This window comes from Melanotaenia boesemani, chromosome 19 (assembly GCF_017639745.1).
Source record: "Melanotaenia boesemani isolate fMelBoe1 chromosome 19, fMelBoe1.pri, whole genome shotgun sequence".
NCBI classification, from domain to species: domain Eukaryota; kingdom Metazoa; phylum Chordata; class Actinopteri; order Atheriniformes; family Melanotaeniidae; genus Melanotaenia; species Melanotaenia boesemani.
Window position 1 is genome coordinate 4,063,483 of NC_055700.1, and position 19,927 is coordinate 4,083,409.

General features: G+C 43.9%; 1 protein-coding gene across 1 annotated transcript in view; it reads left to right on the forward strand.

Moving 5' to 3' along the window:
* LOC121629681 (scavenger receptor cysteine-rich type 1 protein M160-like) overlaps positions 1 to 19,927 on the forward strand; it is a 530,109-nt gene that overhangs the window by 485,761 nt on the left and 24,421 nt on the right. The window contains exons 20-21 of the mRNA XM_041969398.1: positions 3,262 to 3,567; positions 3,661 to 3,942. Coding sequence (XP_041825332.1) covers positions 3,262 to 3,567; positions 3,661 to 3,942 — 588 coding nt within the window. The remainder of the gene's footprint in view (positions 1 to 3,261; positions 3,568 to 3,660; positions 3,943 to 19,927) is intronic.

Here is a 19,927-nt window from a genome sequence, read left to right on the forward strand (position 1 = left end):
GAACAGGCACAAAGAAGGCAGAAGACGGGCAGAGCTGAAGCCAGCAGAGATCTGTGATGGAGGGTCTCTGGATGTACTGGACAGGATGGCAAGAAAAGCCAAAGTGATATGCATCATCATAGCACATGTAAATAGTTATTTCTGCATTTCTGTTTTCACTATAAAAATAAATGACTTTGTAAAGAGTCAGAAGTTTTCAGTTTTGTCAGTTAGATGTGGTTTGGCCACATCTATGAAATATTAGCTAATAAATATATTAGGTAGTTATTAACCAATAATAGCTATGAAATATTAAATAATCCATTTTTGCTCACAACGTTTTAAGTCTTAATCCTCAGGTGTGCATTACATTCCAGTTTATCAACTTCTTAAAATGCTGCATATCACAGGATGAAGTTTAACGAAGGTCTGGCATCAAATACTTGTGGACACTTATAAAAGTACACACCTGTAAACATCTTACCACCCCTTTTTACATTTCAACCTTCATAAATTGCTAATTTTGTGTGACTGTATGTCCTCATAATTCTTCTAAACCATAAGTTAGTCACAACCAACCGTCCAGTGACAGATGACTCCTTCACCTTTGCTACATGAGATCTTTATTTTGCACATAACAAAAGAAGTGAACAAATGATGCATTTTCTATGGAACATTTTCTCTTTAAATGTGTAAATCATGTATACATGTATGTTCTGTCTGTCCAACTTCCAGAACATGATGCTTATTATGAAGAGGTGTGTTGTGATTAGTTGGAAGGCAGGAGGTAAAACATCAAGGCTGCACACACTCCAGTTCCTTCAGTATCTGCAGCAGGTGGTTGTGTCCATCCTCTCCAGTGCAGCTTTAGGGCGGCGACAGATGTATTGAAATGTCTCTAGACATACAGAAATTCTCTATCCTCTGCTCATCGGTAAAACTGGGAACAACTTTTTTCCACCAGTCATCAGCTTTGCTCCGGAGCAGCCGGATGGTGAGACATGTTGTTCAATGAGCCACAGCAACATCTGAAACAGAACACGAGTTACAATAAACCTGCAATCTAAAATATTCATTTATTGTAATCTGCTCAACACAGACAGTAGAATACCGTCTGACATGTTTACTCATACGACACGCATACAATCGCTGCATGTTTATTAAGTGAAACTTTCTTCCTCCACGAAATGAAGAAGATTCTTTATCTCCTGACTCTCTATGTGAATTTCCAGCCTCGACATGAGAGACCTGATTTTATCGTCCATCAGTAACATCCCCGTCAAGCAGAGCATAAACGCGGCGATCTCTTCCTTCTCCATATTAGCTTGGTGGTGTTTTCTGCTGTTACTTTTTGCTGGTTTTGTTTTGTTATTGTGTGGCGCTAAAGTCATACGTCACTGTTGCAGATGGTTGTGTCACACCGGTCCCCCCCAACTCATGTACGAATGCAACATGAAACAGTTCCCCTGGGGAAGGCAGTTCCTAGAACTAGGACAGTTCTTAGGACTGTGTTCTTAGAACTTCTCTGTCTGAATGTGCCTCATGTTAGTGGAGTGTCTCTCCTGTCCTGTATGATGAGTGTGGTGAAGGTTTTGTGAAGGACGTAGTTACAGTCCAATGTTTCGCCACCGCTATGGACCTGTGGTCAAGCTGCACCATAGAGCCGTTTATAAATGTCACGCTACATTTTATTGACACGGATTTCAAAGTGAAAACGAAATGTCTCCAGACTAATTTTTTTCTAGATCACACCGGGCAGAACATAGCTGCTGGTCTGAGACAAACAAGAGCTACATGGAACCTGGATGGAAAGATACTAGTCTGGATTACTACAGACACACTGACTGCCTCTCTCTCTCTCTCTCTCTCTATCTCTATCTACACCTACAGTATATGAAGTTTGGACTCTGGTTCACTCTGGAGTTGCTCCTGATGAGAGGCATCAAGCAGGTGTGGGCATACTTACTGCCCCCCAGTTTGGTACCAGTACATTTAGGTGAACGAGAGGGTAGCCTTCCTTTGGCTTCAGGTGGAGGGACAGGTCTTGACCTTGATTGTGTCTATGCTGTAAACAGTAGTTCAGAGTCCCCTCCCTTTCTGGAGTTCTTTGATGGAGTGTTGAAGAACACAAGTTGTTGTAATCCCCAAAATCATTGGTGGACACCTGCAGTGAGGGATGCTGTCAAGCTGAAGAACAAGTCCATACCAGGCCTTTTTGGCCTGTGGGACTCTGGAGAAAGCTAACGGGTATTAGCAGGCTAAGAAGAGTGTGGCTTTTTTTAGGCAGAAACTCAGATATTGGAGGTGAGGGGGAGTTTGGAGAGGCCGTGAATGGCTGCTCCACTGTCCAGTGCCTCAGGACCCCCTTGTATAAGCTGTTCAGTCTTCCTTGCTCCCTGAGCTTGGTCTGCATTGTTAGCAGTAAGATGGATTTCTTTCCATTGAGGGTTGGACTTCTGCAAGACTGCCCTTTGTCACTGATTCTGTAAATAACTTTGATAGATAGAATTTGTAGGTCGAGGTGTTGAGGAGATCCTGTTTGGTGGTCTCAGGATTGAGTTTTTTACTTTTTGCAGAAGTTTTGGTTCTGTTGGCTTCATCAGGCCATGATCTTCAACTTTTACTGGACCAATTCCCAGCCAAGTGTGAAGCAGCTGAATTTAGAATCATCAGCTCCAAATGTGAGACCATGGTCCTCAGCCGGAAAAGTGTGGAGTGTCCTCCTAGGTCGGGAATGAGATCCTGCCCCAAGTGGAGAATTTAAATATCTCGGGGTCTTGTTTGGGAGTGAGGTAAGGATGTAGCAAGAGATCTACGGGTGGATCAGAGCAGTGTTTGCAGTGATTTGGACTCTGCATCAGTTTGATGTGGTGAAGAAGGAGCTGAGCTGAAAAGAGAAGCTCTAGATTTACTGGTCAAGAATACAAGCGGCTGAAATGAGTTTCCTTCTGATAGGTTGCTGGCTTCTCCCTTAGAGAGAGGGTAAGAAGGTTGATCATCCAGGAGAGGGAGAGAGTAAAACTGAGTTGAAGGTCTTTCTGACAGGAGACTTCACCAGATGTTTCCAGTAGACCTTCATGACACATTTGGGCCTGCCAGGCCTGACCAGCATCCTCCCCACCATCTGACAGAGGAACTGAAACTAAGAAAGAATTCAGATTTCTTTGGTTCATGATTCCATCATCTGTTCTTCTTCTTGATGTGTAAAATGATCCATTTATAAAAAGTAGTTCCTCCTCATCATGGTGTAACTGTGTGTGTGATGGTGTGTGATGTGTCCAGACTCTGTCAGGCTGCTGAATGGATCGAGTCGGTGTTCAGGCAGACTGGAGGTGAAGTCTGACCAGACCTGGTCCTCAGTGTGTAAAGCTGACTTTGACCAGCAGGATGCAGAGGTGGTCTGCAGGGAGCTCGGCTGTGGGCCTCCTTCAGTCCTCCAGGGGGCGCTCTATGGAGAAGGGGAGGCTCCCATGTGGACCAAAGAGTTCCAGTGTGGAGGCCATGAGTCTGCTCTGCTGGACTGTAGAAGCTCAGACTCTGATAGAAACACCTGCTCACCTGGCAGAGCTGCTGGACTCACCTGCTCAGGTAGAAGAGAAGCTGCAGCTTTGATCTGCTTCATTTCTCTTCTCATCAAACTCACTTTGTTCTTTTACTGATGACTCTCTGATCTCTGTTCAGATCCTGTCAGGTTGATGGGAGGAGCCAGTCGCTGTTCTGGTACACTGGAGGTGAAACTGGGAGAATGGAGACCAGTGGTTGGTTATGGATGGACCCTGAAAACTGCAGCTGTTATCTGTGAACATCTGGACTGTGGTTCTGCTGTTTCTGTTGGAAAGAGAAAGGAGACCTCAGACAGATCTGTGTGGTTGATCAACTCTCACTGTATTGAGTCTGGATCTCCTCTGAGGGAATGTGCAACACCAGGTCATGGTGACTCCATTTTGAATCTCGGCTGTTCAGGTAAGTGTAGATGGCACACATAGCTTTGGTGTGATTGTGAACTGGTGGGTTCTAACCCAAAAGTGTGTTGTGGGCTTGTTTTCAGTGGCCTCTCCACAGACAAGATATTAAGGAAAAACTTGCATGTAGTTTTTTTAAAGATAATTTTTATGCAGCGTAATGCTGTCTGTTTACAGTCCCCAACTGTAGGTGGCGATGCTGAGTAATGTCGATTGATACCCACAATTTCATAGCACAGAATAAGACACTTAAAGTTTGTTTCCATTTACTAATTAACCTGCATGATATAAGAAGGGGAGAGAGCACAACATTTGTAATTAATGCTTTAAAATAGCTACAGGAAGTTCTCCTTGATTATAGTTGCATAGTTATATATTGTATCTTTAAAAGTTTGCATTCTTATGAATCATCCCTCACTCCAGACATAAAACAGACACAGACTAAAGGCATTCACATACTAGTTCACACTGTTTGTAGGAGCCATTTTAAGTGTTTGTATATATATTTAGTTTGGGCACTAGGTGGTAGCATGTGTAGCCTATGTCGCTGCTTATTTAAGTGGGAACCTTTCTGCAGGTGACAGGTGTTGCTGGTAGGAAGGTGAACACAGCTTTTGACCGTTCATTATTCATTCATTGATGGTCCACTCAATCCTTACACCTTAATGTTGGACAGAAGAATGAAACACGTGGCTGTATGGATAGGTAATACTTGTACATTGGGAATGGTCGGTGAGAACTGCAACTTATGGATTTATTGAGCACTTTAAGTAATAAAAGAACAAAACGACAAAGATGGCTTGGACTTGGCTTTTGTACACAAGTATGACAGCGACGACGATGTGTCAGGAAAAGTTCCCATTAGCAACACTTCAGGCGCTTTAAGCAACAGGCTTAGCACCTTTACACTGTTAAAGAGGCCCCTGAAACTTAGTGAAACACACATATGCTGAGTTAGCACCACTGAGTTATTTATTTATAGAATTATTTTCTCCCCTTTGTTCAATTTTCATTTTTCCTTCATTTTGTTTATTGGTATTTAGATTTTTCTTCCCTAATTTGCATTATTAAGTAATTTTCTGTCTTTTTTTTGTTGTGGTTGTTTATCACTGTATAGTTGTAGAAAAATTACCAAGAGTCTGGAACGAATAAAAGTATATAAGGTTTATTTACAGGAGAAGTATTGAGTAAAAGAATTACTTGCAAGTAAGAGAGCGATCGTCTCGACTGGCATGAAATCGGGAGAGACTCTGATGATTCATCAGAGAGAAACTGTTTTATTCAGCTGGTCTCCAGCTGAAGGTCAAACAGCAAAATAATAATATGAGGAACAGATATCCCAAACAACTATTGTTATCTTGCATGTGCGAGAAAGATGTGGACAAACATTCTAAAACACGTCAACATTCACTCAAACCACAGGATAGTGTCATACATGCACAAACCAACATAAACATATCAGATATTTATTATAAAATCTGCTTGTTCCTGTAATCTAGAAACACAAGTTATTATAAAATAACCAGATTGTACGACTGGATCCTGAAGGCCACTGCTCCGGTATCACTCCTGTGAAAGCAGCATCATCAGCAGTATGATAAGATGAATTAATGTGTACACGGTGATAATATCCTTCCTGTAAAAGTTTATCCCAGAATGTCACAAGGGTCAATATCATGTTTGATTTTCAAAATGCACACACACATATTCAAAAGAGATTTAGTGTAGACGTCTTTTCCTGTAGACAGATCCACATCATCAGTCCTGCTTATCAGGAAAATAAAGGTGTTTCTGGTTAATGGCGTCAGAGTAGCAGCATTATGAAACACAGCAACCATCCCTGTGTGGAAGCAGAGCAGCGTCCTGGAGAAAATCCTGCTGGAATGAAAAGGTCAAGTAAAGTCAGTCTGTTCGTTCAGGTCAGTCAGAACTTTGTCAGTTACGTCACTCGTTCTGCAGAAAAGCCAAATCAGAGCAGGTAGATTTTCCCTGCATGTAGGAGGATCCTTGAAGGCCAATATGGCATCGTTTTGGAAAGACATGAAGTCTGCTGGAGTTTTCTTAATCAATTCTTTAAACTCCAAGATGATATGGACATTAAACCAATTTCAATTTCTGTTAATTATGTGTCCATCTTCACCAAATTTTGTTCAAGCAGCTTTTTCTCTTTTCTTCTTTTACAAATCTTTTATTTTTATTTCACAAGAGAATCAGATTATTATGAAATAGTTTGTATTTTCTCCCGGTACCGCTCTGTATTAATTCTTACAGTGTACTTTCCCCTGTTATTGCAAATACTAACAACAACCAAAAAAAAAAAAAAAACTATTTTATCTATATTAATGTAGGTTTGTTGAACTAGTTTTTCAAGTTTCCTTTCTTTTACTTAAACTAATTTCCATCTGGTTATTTGCTGACAGTTAAAAGAGGAGCTCCTTTAATTTGTTTTAATTTTTTCCATTTATTAATCACCATTTTCTCTCAGTACCAGGGATTTATTTTCCTCTAAGCAAACTGTTTATTAATCCATCCTCTTTTTTTTCTTCTTCTTCTTTCTGACAGATTTCAGATCCTTAGTTTGCTTGATTGAAATATAGATCAGGCCTTCAGTGTTGATTCTTAAAAGTAAAATAGCATGTATTTTTCTTCTTTTAAATATGTTTGAGACCTTTATCTCAAAGAGCCATGTTATCCATTTTAATTTACCAATGAGCCATGACAGATCAATACCAAAGAAAATCCTTCCAGTATATTTGGATGTGGCTGCAAATAACCCCTAAATGCAGCATGTTATGGTTCACACATGAGACCACGGCTGAAAGTTATTATGCAGCCTTTTTAAGAGCAAAATGGAAACTGTTTCAGGTTTATTATAAATTCTGGACACCAAGAAATTCAAAAGCTTAACTTAAACTAAATGTGAGCAAAAATAAAATAATCAGGACCCAGAGACACACAAGCAGTTTTTGTGCAAATCACACACACACTTAAAGTTGTCAGGAAATCAGGGGACTTGCAGCTTGCATCACCACAGAACCAAGCAGGGAAACTGCCGTTCGGTATTTACATAAAAGCACATAAGGATCAGTATGTTGGCATTTCCACCTCTGGCAGGAAGGTTTTACTCTCTCACTGCTTCAGCTGTAGGAATGAGAGAGAAACCATCTTATCAGATCCTGGGTCAGCGGTTAGACGGTAATCTGGAGGAAATATAAATTCATGTGTCAGTGAGTCACCGTTAGGATGCATCTGAAGGGATCAAATAAAGAAAATATTATTTTCATCTCGTTTTACTAATTCCTCTTTCTTTAAAAACAAGGAGCCGATCAGTGCTTGATAACTGAGGAAAGGTTGTTGCCACCAGCTCGCTAAACATGTTCTCTGTTTTCAAAACAAGACAGGGTTAGTAGCTCATCATGTCATGTTGTCATGTCGTCAGTAGCAACAGGTACTTCATTGCAGTGAGTGTGTGTGTGTGTTTGTTCATGTAAATGTGTGTGTACATGTATGTGTCTCTTGTTCCAGCTGTGAACTCGTCTTATGTGCAGACCTACTCTAGAACTGAAGCTGTCTTTCGTTTACTTTTAGCGTCTTCTCTTCATAAAAGATAAGATGTGTTAAACTTCAGTGTATTAACAGAGTTTTGTATTAAATCATGAACTATTTATGGTAAGAAATCAGAATGTCTCACCATCAGTGTGACATGGTCACATGACTGCTTCCATCACCGAGTCAGCTCTGCCGGGGATCAGTCAGATGGCAAACCGCCTTTTGATTTTATGCCCAATGACCCTTCTCACCACATGGATGTTCTCTCTCTGGTCAGCAGACCTGGATGGGTTTCCAACCTCTGGCCCTCACCACCCACCTCAGCCCAGAGGCCACGCCACCACGGAAACTGGGCTGGAAAGGTCACACAGTTTTCTTGTCTTGTTTTCTTGTAAGCTTTGGTCTTGTCCTCTGAATAAAAGGCATGATCAGGAGCGTTGTGGAGGATGGTGTTCCACCATCCAAAAGCAGATGTTTACGCGTCCATCAAACATCTGGTTTCAGTCTCTTTGAAACTCGAAGCAGAAAAACTCTCTGGTGGTAATTGTTGGAGATCTTGAATCCTATAGAGGATCAGGTGGAGCAGGTAGGAGCAGGTGGAGCAGGTAGGGGTGGGCATCAGTCTCAGTTCGTAGGACATGGTGGTGATAGAGTGTTTTTTTATATCAGTGGGTCTCTGCTGACTTTTATCCTGGCGGAAGAAGTGAATCGGGTCAGGTGAGCTTAAGGAGAGGGTGTCTCAGTCAGAGACGGAGGGAGGCAAGGCAAGGCAAATTTATTTGTATAGCACATTTCATGTACAAGACAATTCAAAGTGCTTTACCTTAAAACATTTCAGCAGGGTGCAGAAAGCAATAATAAAGAAAAAAAAAAGAAAAGATTAAAACCATGCAATTAATGAAATAAAACAGATAAAATGCAAGAAGTAAAATTTCAGTGTGGGGAAAGACAATAAAATAATAAATTACATTAAAATGATTAAAAGCAAGATAAGTTAAAAAGCTACTGTGCAGATTTCATGCATAGGCGCATGAGAAAAGAAATGTTTTTAACCTGGATTTAAAAATGTCTACATTTGGTGAAAGTTTAATTTCCCACTGGCAGTTTGTTCCACTTGTTTGCAGCATAATAGCTAAATGCTGCTTCTCCATGTTTAGTCTGGACTCTGGTCTGGACTAGTTGACCAGAGTTTTTGAATCTAAGAGCTCTGCTAGGTTTATATTCTCTGAACATATCACAGATGTATTCTGGGCCTAAACCATTCTGGGATTTGTAAACGATCAGAAGGGTTTTAAAATCTATTCTGTGACTGACTGGAAGCCAGTGTAAAGATTTCAAAACTGGTGTGATGTGTTCAGATCTCTTAGTCCTGGTTAAAACTCTAGCAGTAGCATCTGGATGAGCTGCAGATGTTTAATGCTCTGTTTAGGAAGTCCTGTTAAAAGACCATTACAGTAATCCAGTCTACTGGAGATAAATGCATGGATGAGTTTCTCTTGGTCTTTCTGGGAGACTAAACTTTTAATTATGTTGATGTTTCTGAGCTGGTAAAAAGCTTCTTAGTGACAGCTTTGATGTGGCTGCTGAAAGTCAGGTCTGATTCTATCAACACTCCAAGGTTACGAACTTGATCAGTGATTTTAAGAGCCCGAGTCTCCAGGTGTTTGCCAATGCTGATCCTCTTCTCTTTGCTACCAAACAGAATAATCTCAGTTTTGTCTTCATTTAATTTTAGAAAATTCTCCCTCATCCAGGTGTTTATTTGCTCCAGACACTGACACAATAAGTCTATTGGACTGCAGTCATCTGGTGACAGAGACACATAAAGTTGGGTATCATCTGCATAACTTTGATAATTAATGCTATAGTTCTGTAATATTTGACCCAAAGGAAGCATATACAAGTTGAACAGAAGAGGTCCAAGGACTGACCCCTGGGGGACTCCACAAGCGATGGCCACTCGCTCGGATTCATAGCTGCCGATCGTAACAAAATAACTCCGGCCTTCTAAATAGGACCTGAACCAGTTAAGAACTGCTCCAGAAAGTCCAACCCAGTTTTCCAGCCAGTGCAACAGGATTCTGTGATCTACAGTATCAAACGCAGCACTGAGATCCAACAGAACCAGGACTGATACTTGACCAGAATCAGTATTCAACCTAATGTCATTTAGCACTTTGACCAGAGCTGTTTCAGTGCTGTGATGAGATCGGAAGCCGGACTGAAATTTATCAAGATTTCCACTTTCATTTAAAAAGGCATGAAGCTGGTGAAATACAACTTTCTCAATAATCTTGGATATAAAAGAGAGGTTAGAGACAGGTCTATAGTTGTTCATTATAGAGGCGTCTAGAGTCCTTTTCTTTAGGAGGCTTAATAGCAGCTATCTTTAGTGACTTGGGAAAAATGCCTGATGCCAGTGAGCTGTTAACTATCAGTAGGAGATCACTTTCTACTGACGTAAAAACTGTTTTTAAAAAGTCGGATGGTATCATGTCCAGAGTGCATGTTGTTGATTTCAAATGCCAAACTGTTTCTTGTAGGATTTTTAAATTCACCATTTTAAATTGCGACATAACATCATAATTATTTCCGGGTTTTAGACACAGACTAATTGTCTTGTGTGACTGTGTGGAATTATGTTTTGCCTAATTGTTTTAATTTTTTGGCTGAAAAAGTTTGCAAATTGGTTGCATTTCTCAGTGGAAAGGAGCTCTGGGCTTATCTGTTTAGGAGGACTAGTAAGTTTTTCAATCATAGTAAACAGAGAGAATTGTTGACATTCCTGCTAATCATTTCAAATAAATGCAGCTCTCTGGCCTTGCACAGCTCATTGTTATAGTTACGCACGCTTTGTTTGTACAGCTCATAGTAAATTTGAAGTTTATTTTTCCGCCATTTCCGCTCAGTTTTTCTGCATTCTCTTTTTAGGCTGGTGACCACAGTGGTGTTTCTCCATGGTGTTTTCTGTTTGCTCAAAGTGCTCTTGATTCTTATCGGTGCAACAGCATCCATTACATTCAAGACTTTCAGATTGAAATGATCCAGGAGTCCATCAACTGACTCTGCACTGGTTGTTGGTAACATAGCTATGGCCTCCACAAACTTAGCACTTCTTCTTTCATTAATGTACCTCTTCCTAACCGAGGAGGAAGAAAAGGAGAAAAAGGAAAATAGGGTTATATTTATCCTACAGAGTGTGTGTGTGTGTGTGTGTGTGTGTGTGTGAGGAAAGTTGGAAGTGTTTTCTTACAGAGATTTGATAATGCTAAAAATAAATTTTCAGTGTGTGTGTGTGTGTGTGTGTGTGTGAGCAAAAAGCATTCTTCATTGCAAGCAGAGTGTCACTTAACTTCAGAAAATGTATCCTTGTGCATATATTGAGCGTTGTGAAGCATCACAAAACATTTCCTCAGACTGATCAGATTATTTGACAACTTGTATATTTTCTCATGGAGGATGAGAAATGGAAGAAAAAGAAAATGTTCTCAAAAAGTGTTTTTTTTCTGCCTGCTACAGGCTCAGTGCTTGTCCCCCTTTCAAAAATAATGCCTGAAAATCAGGTTCAGATCGGTCAGACACCATCGTTGGGTCCCCCTGGTCACTCGCGAAATCCTGCCCGACAACGACGGGTGTGGAACGAGAAAAAGTATATAAGGTTTATTTACAGGAGAAGTATTGAATAAAAGAATTACTTGCAAGTAATAAGAGTGATCGTCCTGACTCGCATGAAATCGGCAGAGAATCTGATGATTCATCAGAGAGAAACAGTTTTATTCAGCTGGTCTCCAGCTGAAGGTCAAACAGCAAAATAATAATATGAGAAATAAAAGACTTAGTGGCGCCACTTTCTTCCAGTTTTCAGACAAAGCCCACATACCACAACAAGCTGATATCCCAAACAACTATTGCTATCTAGCAGGTGGAAAACCAGTCTCAACTCTGTCATATCAGAGCTCTGGGAAGAAAGTGGTCAGTCTGACCTCACACACACACACACAATGAAAACTGTAACTTCAGTATTCTGTAGAATGAGAACACACAATATGAAAATGTAAAAGTGAATGGATTAACAATATTAAATTAATAAAGAAAACTAAATATACATGTGATTATTATTAGTATATGTGAGTTATAACCATATGCAGCTAAATTTCTAACACACTGTATAGTTGCTGTTGTTTAAAAAGACTTCTATGAAGATCATTAATAGTAGACCTACATTTCCCTTGCCTGGACACAGGTTAGCCGGGCCTTTGCCCATGAGGTCTGGTCGGACTCAATCTGAGCTTGTTCACGTAGACGTGTATACAGGGGCTTGTGACGCCACGCAAGAAAACAGAAACATGTTCAATTTTTGTGAGTTACGACCAAATAATCCACCAGCTCCCAGAGACACCAAGAGATAACAAATATCATGAACAAACATAACTTTTTACTCTCCAAAGACCAGTGCTCAGTTAACACAGTGAACAATCCGGGATTTAAGAAACTCATCAACACTTTGGACAAATGGTACCACTTGCCATCCCATCTCCATAGCCCCTTTCTGATTGTAGGAACCTTTTGAAGTTTCTATAACCTTTTCAGGAACCAGGACATTTTTTGGTGCATTGGGACATATAAGAACTAGGGGTAAAGACCCTCAGTTTCTATAACCATTTTAGCTCCTACTCCGAGGTAGGGTCTTTTCGAGGTTCCATAGAAACCCTCATGAGGTATGTTTTTGGTGACTGGTAGCTACACCCCTTGCAAGATTTCCGCATTCGTGTCATATTTAAAAACCACGGTTGCAGAAATGGACGGCAACAGCAAAACAGCATGCGATAAATGGACCGACGAGGAGGTCGAAGCTCTTCTAACCGTCTACGCCACAGATGACATTCGGAGAGGTTTTGAAGGCTCGCAGCGGAATATAAAAATATTCGTGATGATCAGTTCTCAGTTAGGGAACGCTGAGATTTATCACAACGCGAAGCAGCACATGGAGAAAACCCACACAAGACTAAAAATAAATTAAGAACCGCAACAACCAGAGTGAGATGAAAGGAAAAACCAGAAAATTCCACCACTCGGACCACCGACCTGCCTACTCAGGCAACGCCGCAGCAAATGAAGCGTGGGGCTTCTGGAGGCGATCATCTGCAGTGAAAACACCGCAACCTCAGAGGAGTTTGAAGGTTAGTAAACAGGACAAGCAGCGTTAGAGTTTCTGTATAGACCTAAGAGTTGTTCTCAGATATCACCCAAATAGCTGAGCTGATTTACTTCACCTGTGTTGCATCTTTTTTTGTATAAAATCTGGTTCTGATCCATGTTTACTTCATCAGAGACGGAGCCGAACAGCATCCTGGATGCTCCTGCTGCCACCAGCACACCTTGCTGCATCGATCAGGTAAATAAAACAGCTTTAATGCATATGTGGTGATATGAAGTAGCTGATGGGTCTAAGTGGCCAGTAAATAGCCACGGGGAAATGTTGTCCAACAACGCCACCCAGACAAAGGACTATCTCTGGAAACACTTATTCTTATTGCTCTTAGGCACGCTGATTCGTTATTTCACCACAGGGCAGAAACAGTTCAGTTTATAAACACAGTTTAATGAGCGTAAAGTAAAAAAAAAAACAATCTTACTAAAAGTTTGGGGCTGGGACCAGCAGCAGCATCAAACCAAACAGGAGAAACAAACCAAACCACCCGTGCTCTACACGCTGAAGAAAAGCCACCACCAGGATAAGGGGAGCTGCCTCGGGTCCCAGCACCTGCATACAAATAAAATGTTAAAAACCCACAACAAACAATATAAACTTTATAAAACAATTAAAAATGCCCACAAAAGAAAAAATAATAAAAATGTATAATTTGCAATAAAAAAATAAAAAAAATATGGATCCAGGAGGTTCAGATGCACGAACACTTGATTGCTCGTGCAAAGTCTCTTAAAACCAAAACGTAGCCTGTGTAAAGCCAAACCAGCAGGCCGCCAGGGATTAATGACTCCGACCGAAGATCTGTAATGTCCAGCAGCCACCAGTGCAGCGTCAGTGAATTCCGGAGGGGACGGAGAGAAACCAAATGGCGCTTCGCCTCACGCACAAGCGGTACTGCACCTGAGCGCCCCACGCCACAAACACTTTTCCCACACAGGAGATCGCCGTGCTAGTTCCAGATAGTGTGACCAAAGCTGCCATGCCGACCAAAGCACACGGACACACCACCATGAAGGCAGAGGAAGAAGAGTAGAGTATAATACACTACACCTGGGCTTAAATACTCAGCACTACTGCTTCATCAGTGTGTCATAATATCAAAAGCCCAACGCCCCACAGTGGCCTGGAGGGAAACACCATCCTGCCACACATGCATTGTACATGTGTCTTGTTGAGTGTCACTATTGTGGAAAAGGCTGCCTAAAGGACTGACATTCTGGCCCTTTAAGGGGCGGAGCCTAGACTACTCATGAGCAGCTTGTCAGGCCAGAGTGGAGAGAAAGAGGAGACTACAAGAGGAGTTTTACCGTCCTAAGTTTAGTGTGACTTTTCTTTAAGTCTTAGTTTACAGTTTGTTGGTAACCTCACTTGGATATGTGTGCGTGAAATCCAGTAAGTGATGCTAAGTGATGTTAAGACAGTTTATTTGTTAAATATACTGGTTCATTCGCTTAATTGATGCCATGCGCTGTTCACATGAGCAGGCTACGCTTGCTACCAAGCAGCTGTGTTCATGTAGAAACTGCATACTTTGTGCCTTTATGTTGCAACTGCACCTGTGTTTGTATTAGTTAGGTGCTGATATTATTTTATTTCTGTTTTAGAACCACACAACCAAGACCTCCAGTGTGTATAAGGGACAGACTGTAAAACTCAGTTGGTTAAATAAACCCTGCATAAGTAAAGCCGACTCATTCTTTGGAGTTCTAACCGGACTCACAACAGGGATTTGAACACTCCAACCAGCACAGCACTATTCCTATCTTTCAATGGTCCTTCGAGCCGGATTGTCAATTCACTGTTTGAAGATGCAGAACCCAGAGTCAGCTACAACGTACCCCCGACCCAAACGAAACGTGTCAGTGCCTTCCTATTTGTTGGATTACGACCTGAGTGGACCGGGAACGCCGGGTAGATTTCCACCATCAGTGGAGCCCGCAATGTCAGAGCGTCCAACCACTGGATCACCATCACCACCAGTCAGCCAGAGCTTCGATACGGTGAACTTGGAGGACGTGGAGGAGCAAGAACGGGTGTTTCACCAATCTAGGACGCAAGCCACCAAGGGGCAGCAGAACAGCCAAGTTTCTGAGTTTCATGCTGCTCTTACAGAGATGCGTCAGGAGAATGCTGAGCTCCGTAAACAGTTTCAGAGCCTGATGGTTGCTTTACAGACCCAGCCAGCAGCACATCAGCCTTTGCCCCCACCTCCTTTACCCCAGGTAGTATACGGTGGCAGTTATGGACACTCCCAACCACCAACCAATTCCTTATTCTACCAAAAGCCACAGTATCTGACATTCAGCCCCCCAGGAAACCCGGCACAAGATTTAGCTCGACCTAGAGTTTCCCGGGCTTCCGGAGGTCGTACCTATGATCCATATTATGCAGCCACACCTCAGCAGGGTGCTCCATTCTATGCAGGCAGAGACTCTTCATTTCCCCGAACTCCCTACTCTGACGAGCCACGAAGAGAGAGCACATACAGGGGGCCAAAGCCCACCATCCCCAGCCTTACATCACCAAACCCCAGAGAGTTTACACGTATAAAAATCGCTTTGGAGAATCTGTCACCAGAGGATGCTACTGAGAGATACAAATATCAGATCCTCACAGATCACCTTAAGTGTGAAGAAGCTTCTCTCGTGGCAGACTCCTATTCTAACTCCTGGCAGCCCTACACAGATACGATGCTGGCTCTAACTAAGATGTATGGACAGCCACATAAGCTTGCTGTACAAAGGATTGCAGAGTTAATGGACGGTCCTAATATACGCAGTGGTGATGTTAAGAGCTTCAGACTGTTTGCCCTCAATGTGCGGTCCCTAGTTGGCATGTTAGAACAATTGGGCCAGAGCGGCCAAGTAGAGTTAACCTGTGGCTCTCACGTTTCTCAGCTGCTAAGTAAACTCCCTTACGATCTCAACGCCAGCTTTAAGAGATTTATCCACCCCCTGAGGCTGGCCATTCCTACCCTCGTTGACTTTGCTGATTGGCTGGAATATGAGCTAGAAGTTCAGGAAGACAGCATTAAGCCCCCTAAGAAAGAGGAGTCATGTAACAAGAAGTGTGATACCAGACGCACTCCTAACCACCCAAGTAAGTCTGCTACTATCCTCCTGAGCACCGAGAAGGCTGCAGGATCAAGCATTGCACCAGCACCATCTGCACCCGAATATCCCGCCAACAAGTCTAAGAAAGGGGAGAAGTTCACAGCCTACTGTCCCTATTGCGACAATGATAAGCATTTTCTGAACAACTGTTCCAACTTCAAAGACTTGACTAAAGAACAAAAGGGGACATGGATCAAAGTGAATAATAAGTGCTGGCATTGCGGACGTAATCATCATGCTGCAAAGTGCACTCTTAAAGCTCCATGTAAGACCTGTGGTCGAAAACACCTGCTAGTGCTGCACGAGGTGAATGAGAGGGAAGAGGGGGAACAGGCACCGGTTCCACCGCGACCAGAGAACTGCCTGGTAAACACTGCCAACAAAATCATGTATGTGGACCGCCCAGTCTGTGACTGTAAAGTGCTACTGAAGATTATTAAGGTGTTTCTGAGAAACGGTGACAAATCTCTAGAGACGTATGCTATTTTAGAGGATGGATCTGAGCGGACAATACTGCTTCAGTCTGCTGCCAAACAGTTGGGTCTCAAGGGAACTAAAGAGGTGTTAGCTCTCCGTACAGTCAGACAGGAAGTTGAGAAGCTCCAAGGGGCGACTGTGTCTTTCACCATATCCCCAGCCACTAATCCTGACAAGGTGTACAGTATCCAACATGCCTTCACCGCCGAGCAACTGAGTCTAGCAGAGCATTCCCATCCAGTTGTCTCTCTCCAGCAGAAGTATAAACACCTGTCAGGTTTGCCCCTCCCACCTCTAAACAAAGTCCGTCCCATGTTACTGATTGGCGCCAACTACACCCACCTCATTACACCTATAGAGCCAGTCAGACTAGGACCACCCGGCGGGCCAGCAGCTGTAAAGACGCTCCTCGGCTGGACCTTACAGGGACCAGCCCAAGCCATTACGTCCAGACCTAACGCAACTTACTGTCTCTTCACGTCTGCACCACCACACACAGAGCTGCTTTCATGTGTAGAGAAGTTATGGCAGATGGATGTACTCCCTTACCACAGTGAAAAGTTAGCGGTCAGGTCACGACAGGACCAGGAAGCTGTTACACTCCTTCAAGAACAGACAGTAAGAGTTAATGTGGATGGCACTGAGCGTTACGCCACACCCCTCCTTCGGGTCAAGAACATGCCTGTACTGAAAGTCACTCTGGAAGCAGTGTTGCCACTCCTGCGAGGGACAGAGAAGCGCTTAAGCAAATCCCCAGAACAAGCTGCTGCCTATCAGGGGGAGATTGAGAAGCTTGTAAAGGCTGGTTATGTAAAGAAGTTGTCAGACTACCAAGTGGAGAGCAGCCCTGAAGCTTGGTATATACCCCACCATATGGTCCAACACAATGAGAAGAATCGGGTAGTGTACAACTGCTCATTCCAATACCATGGCCATAACCTCAACCAGCTCCTTTTACCAGGTCCCACTCTCGGCCCTCCGCTGCTAGCTGTACTGCTACGCTTCAGGGAACATGCTGTGGCTTTCAGCAGCGATATACGAGGTATGTTCCACCAGGTGAGGCTCCTACCTGCAGATCGACACCTGCTACGGTTCGTGTGGCGGGACATGAAGCGAGAAGACCCCCCTGCCGTTTACGAGTGGCATGTACTTCCGTTTGGAACCACTTGCAGCCCTTGCTGCTCAGCGTTTGCTCTGCAGAAACATGTCACCGACCACAGTCAGCCAGGAGAAGATGTGCGGGTTGTCATCAACAAATCCTTCTATGTGGACAATTGTTTGCAGAGTCTCAACTGCCCTGTAGCCGCTAAGAGTCTTGTTGACAAACTCCGCCACCTTCTGGCTGATGGGGGATTCGAACTGAGGCAGTGGGCAAGCAACAAGGCAGGCGTCATCGATCATCTTCCTCCAGACCTCAGATCATCAAGTTGTGAGTTGTGGCTCAGTCAAAGTGTGCCCGACCTCCAAGAGCCAGCCCTTGGACTGCACTGGAATTGTAAGTCGGACACCCTCACTTACAAACACAGACATGTTGATTGCTCAGTGGCTACTATGAGGAACATCTATAGAGTTTTAGCTAGCCAGTACGACCCTCTTGGCTATGTAGTGCCTTATACCACCCGAGCCAAAGTGATTGTGCGCCACCTGTGGGAGAAGAACAGAGATTGGGATGACCCACAACTCCCCACGGAACTCCTGCAGAAGTGGCATGAATGGGAAGCAGAGTTGGAACACTTGCACGAGGTAACAATGCCTAGGTGCTACACAAGCCCCATCCTGGACCAAACCAGCTGCACACGGGACATTCATGTATTCTGTGACGCCTCTGAACAGGCATATGGATCAGTTGCCTACCTAAGGACAGAGAGTCCGGAGGGAGAAATTGAGGTCGCCTTCTTTGCTGCTCGGTCTCGTGTTGCCCCCAAGAAGCAGCAATCTATCCCACGTTTAGAGTTGTGTGCTGCTTTAACAGGTGCCCAGCTCTACAAGGTTATCAGCACTGAGTTAACCCTTCCCATTCGTCATTGTACTTTGTGGTCTGACTCGGCCACAGTTTTAACCTGGTTGGGATCGGACTCCTGCAGATATAAGGTCTTCGTGGGCACTCGGGTGGCAGAAATACAAGAGCTGACTGAAGCTACCACATGGAGATATGTGCCCTCCCGAGACAATCCGGCAGACGACATCACTCGTGGCCTCACACTCCAGGAGATTAGCCAAGGCAGTAGATGGAGTGCTGGGCCGGCATTCCTAAAACTAGCTCAGAGTGACTGGCCAGATCTGCCACCTCCACCCCAGAGCGATTCTGAAGGTGAGTTGAGAAGACATGTTATTGGTCTAACGATGTCCAGTTCTACTGTTCCAGATCCATCACAGTTCCAGACATGGGACAGTTTCCTAAAGGCCACTGCATATCAGCTTCACGGGGCGGCTGAGGCTAACCACTCTCTCACTGCTGATTCCTATGCTGCTGCTGAATACCAAGCCCTACAACAAGCCCAAAACGAGTCATTCCCGGAGGAAGTCACCCAGTTAAAAGCTGGCAAACCAGTTGCCAAATCCAGTCGCCTTCTCCTACTTGCACCTGAGTATGATGAGAACACAGAGCTCATCCGAGTTGGAGGCCGCCTTCGCCGTAGTCCTGCTCTGGCTGGAGATGAGGTGCACCCCATTGTTCTTGATCCCGGACACTCTCTGACCCGACTCCTCATTCAGGATTATGATGAGAAGCTCCAGCATCCAGGACCAGAAAGGGTGTTTGCTGAAATCAGAAGGAGATACTGGGTGCTACGTGGAAGGGAGGCTGTACGCCGCCATCAAAGATCCTGTGCTGAGTGCAGAAAGTGGAAAGGTCACCCGAATCCACCCCGGATGGCAGACCTCCCTTCAGCCAGACTGCGCCTCTTCAAACCGGCATTCTATTCCACAGGTGTAGACTGCTTTGGACCATACACAATCAAGATCGGACGCAGGCATGAGAAAAGGTGGGGAATATTGTTTAAGTGTCTCACTACCCGAGCAGTTCATCTTGACCTGATCCCCAGGATGGACACGGATGCGTTTCTGATGGCCCTAAGACGCTTTATAGCTAGGCGCGGGAAACCCAAGGAGATACTCTGTGACCAGGGGACAAACTTTCGAGGAGGAGAACGCGAGCTACAGGAGACATTCCAAGATCTTCACCCAAAACTCAAAGAGCAGCTAGCTTGCCAGCAAATCCAGTTTGCCTTCAACCCCCCTGGATCCCCGCACTTCGGAGGGTGCTGGGAGCGGGAAATCCGGTCACTAAAGACAGCTCTCTGTGTCACTATTGGGGCCCAAACAGTCACTGAGGAGGTGTTAATTACCGTTCTGATCGAGATTGAGGGGATGCTCAATTCCAAGCCCCTAGGCTACACCTCATCAGAAGTAGCGGATCCTGACCCCGTTACACCCAACTGTCTCCTCATGGGGCGGCGGGATGCCTCACTGCCCCAAGTTGTCTATGAAGGCCCGGACACTCTCGGGCAGAGGAGATGGAGGCATAGCCAAATACTGGCTGACCATTTCTGGCAACATTTCCTGAGATACTACCTGCCTGGACTACAAGCACGCCAGAAGTGGCGGACTGAATCAGCCAATCTACAAGTGGGAGA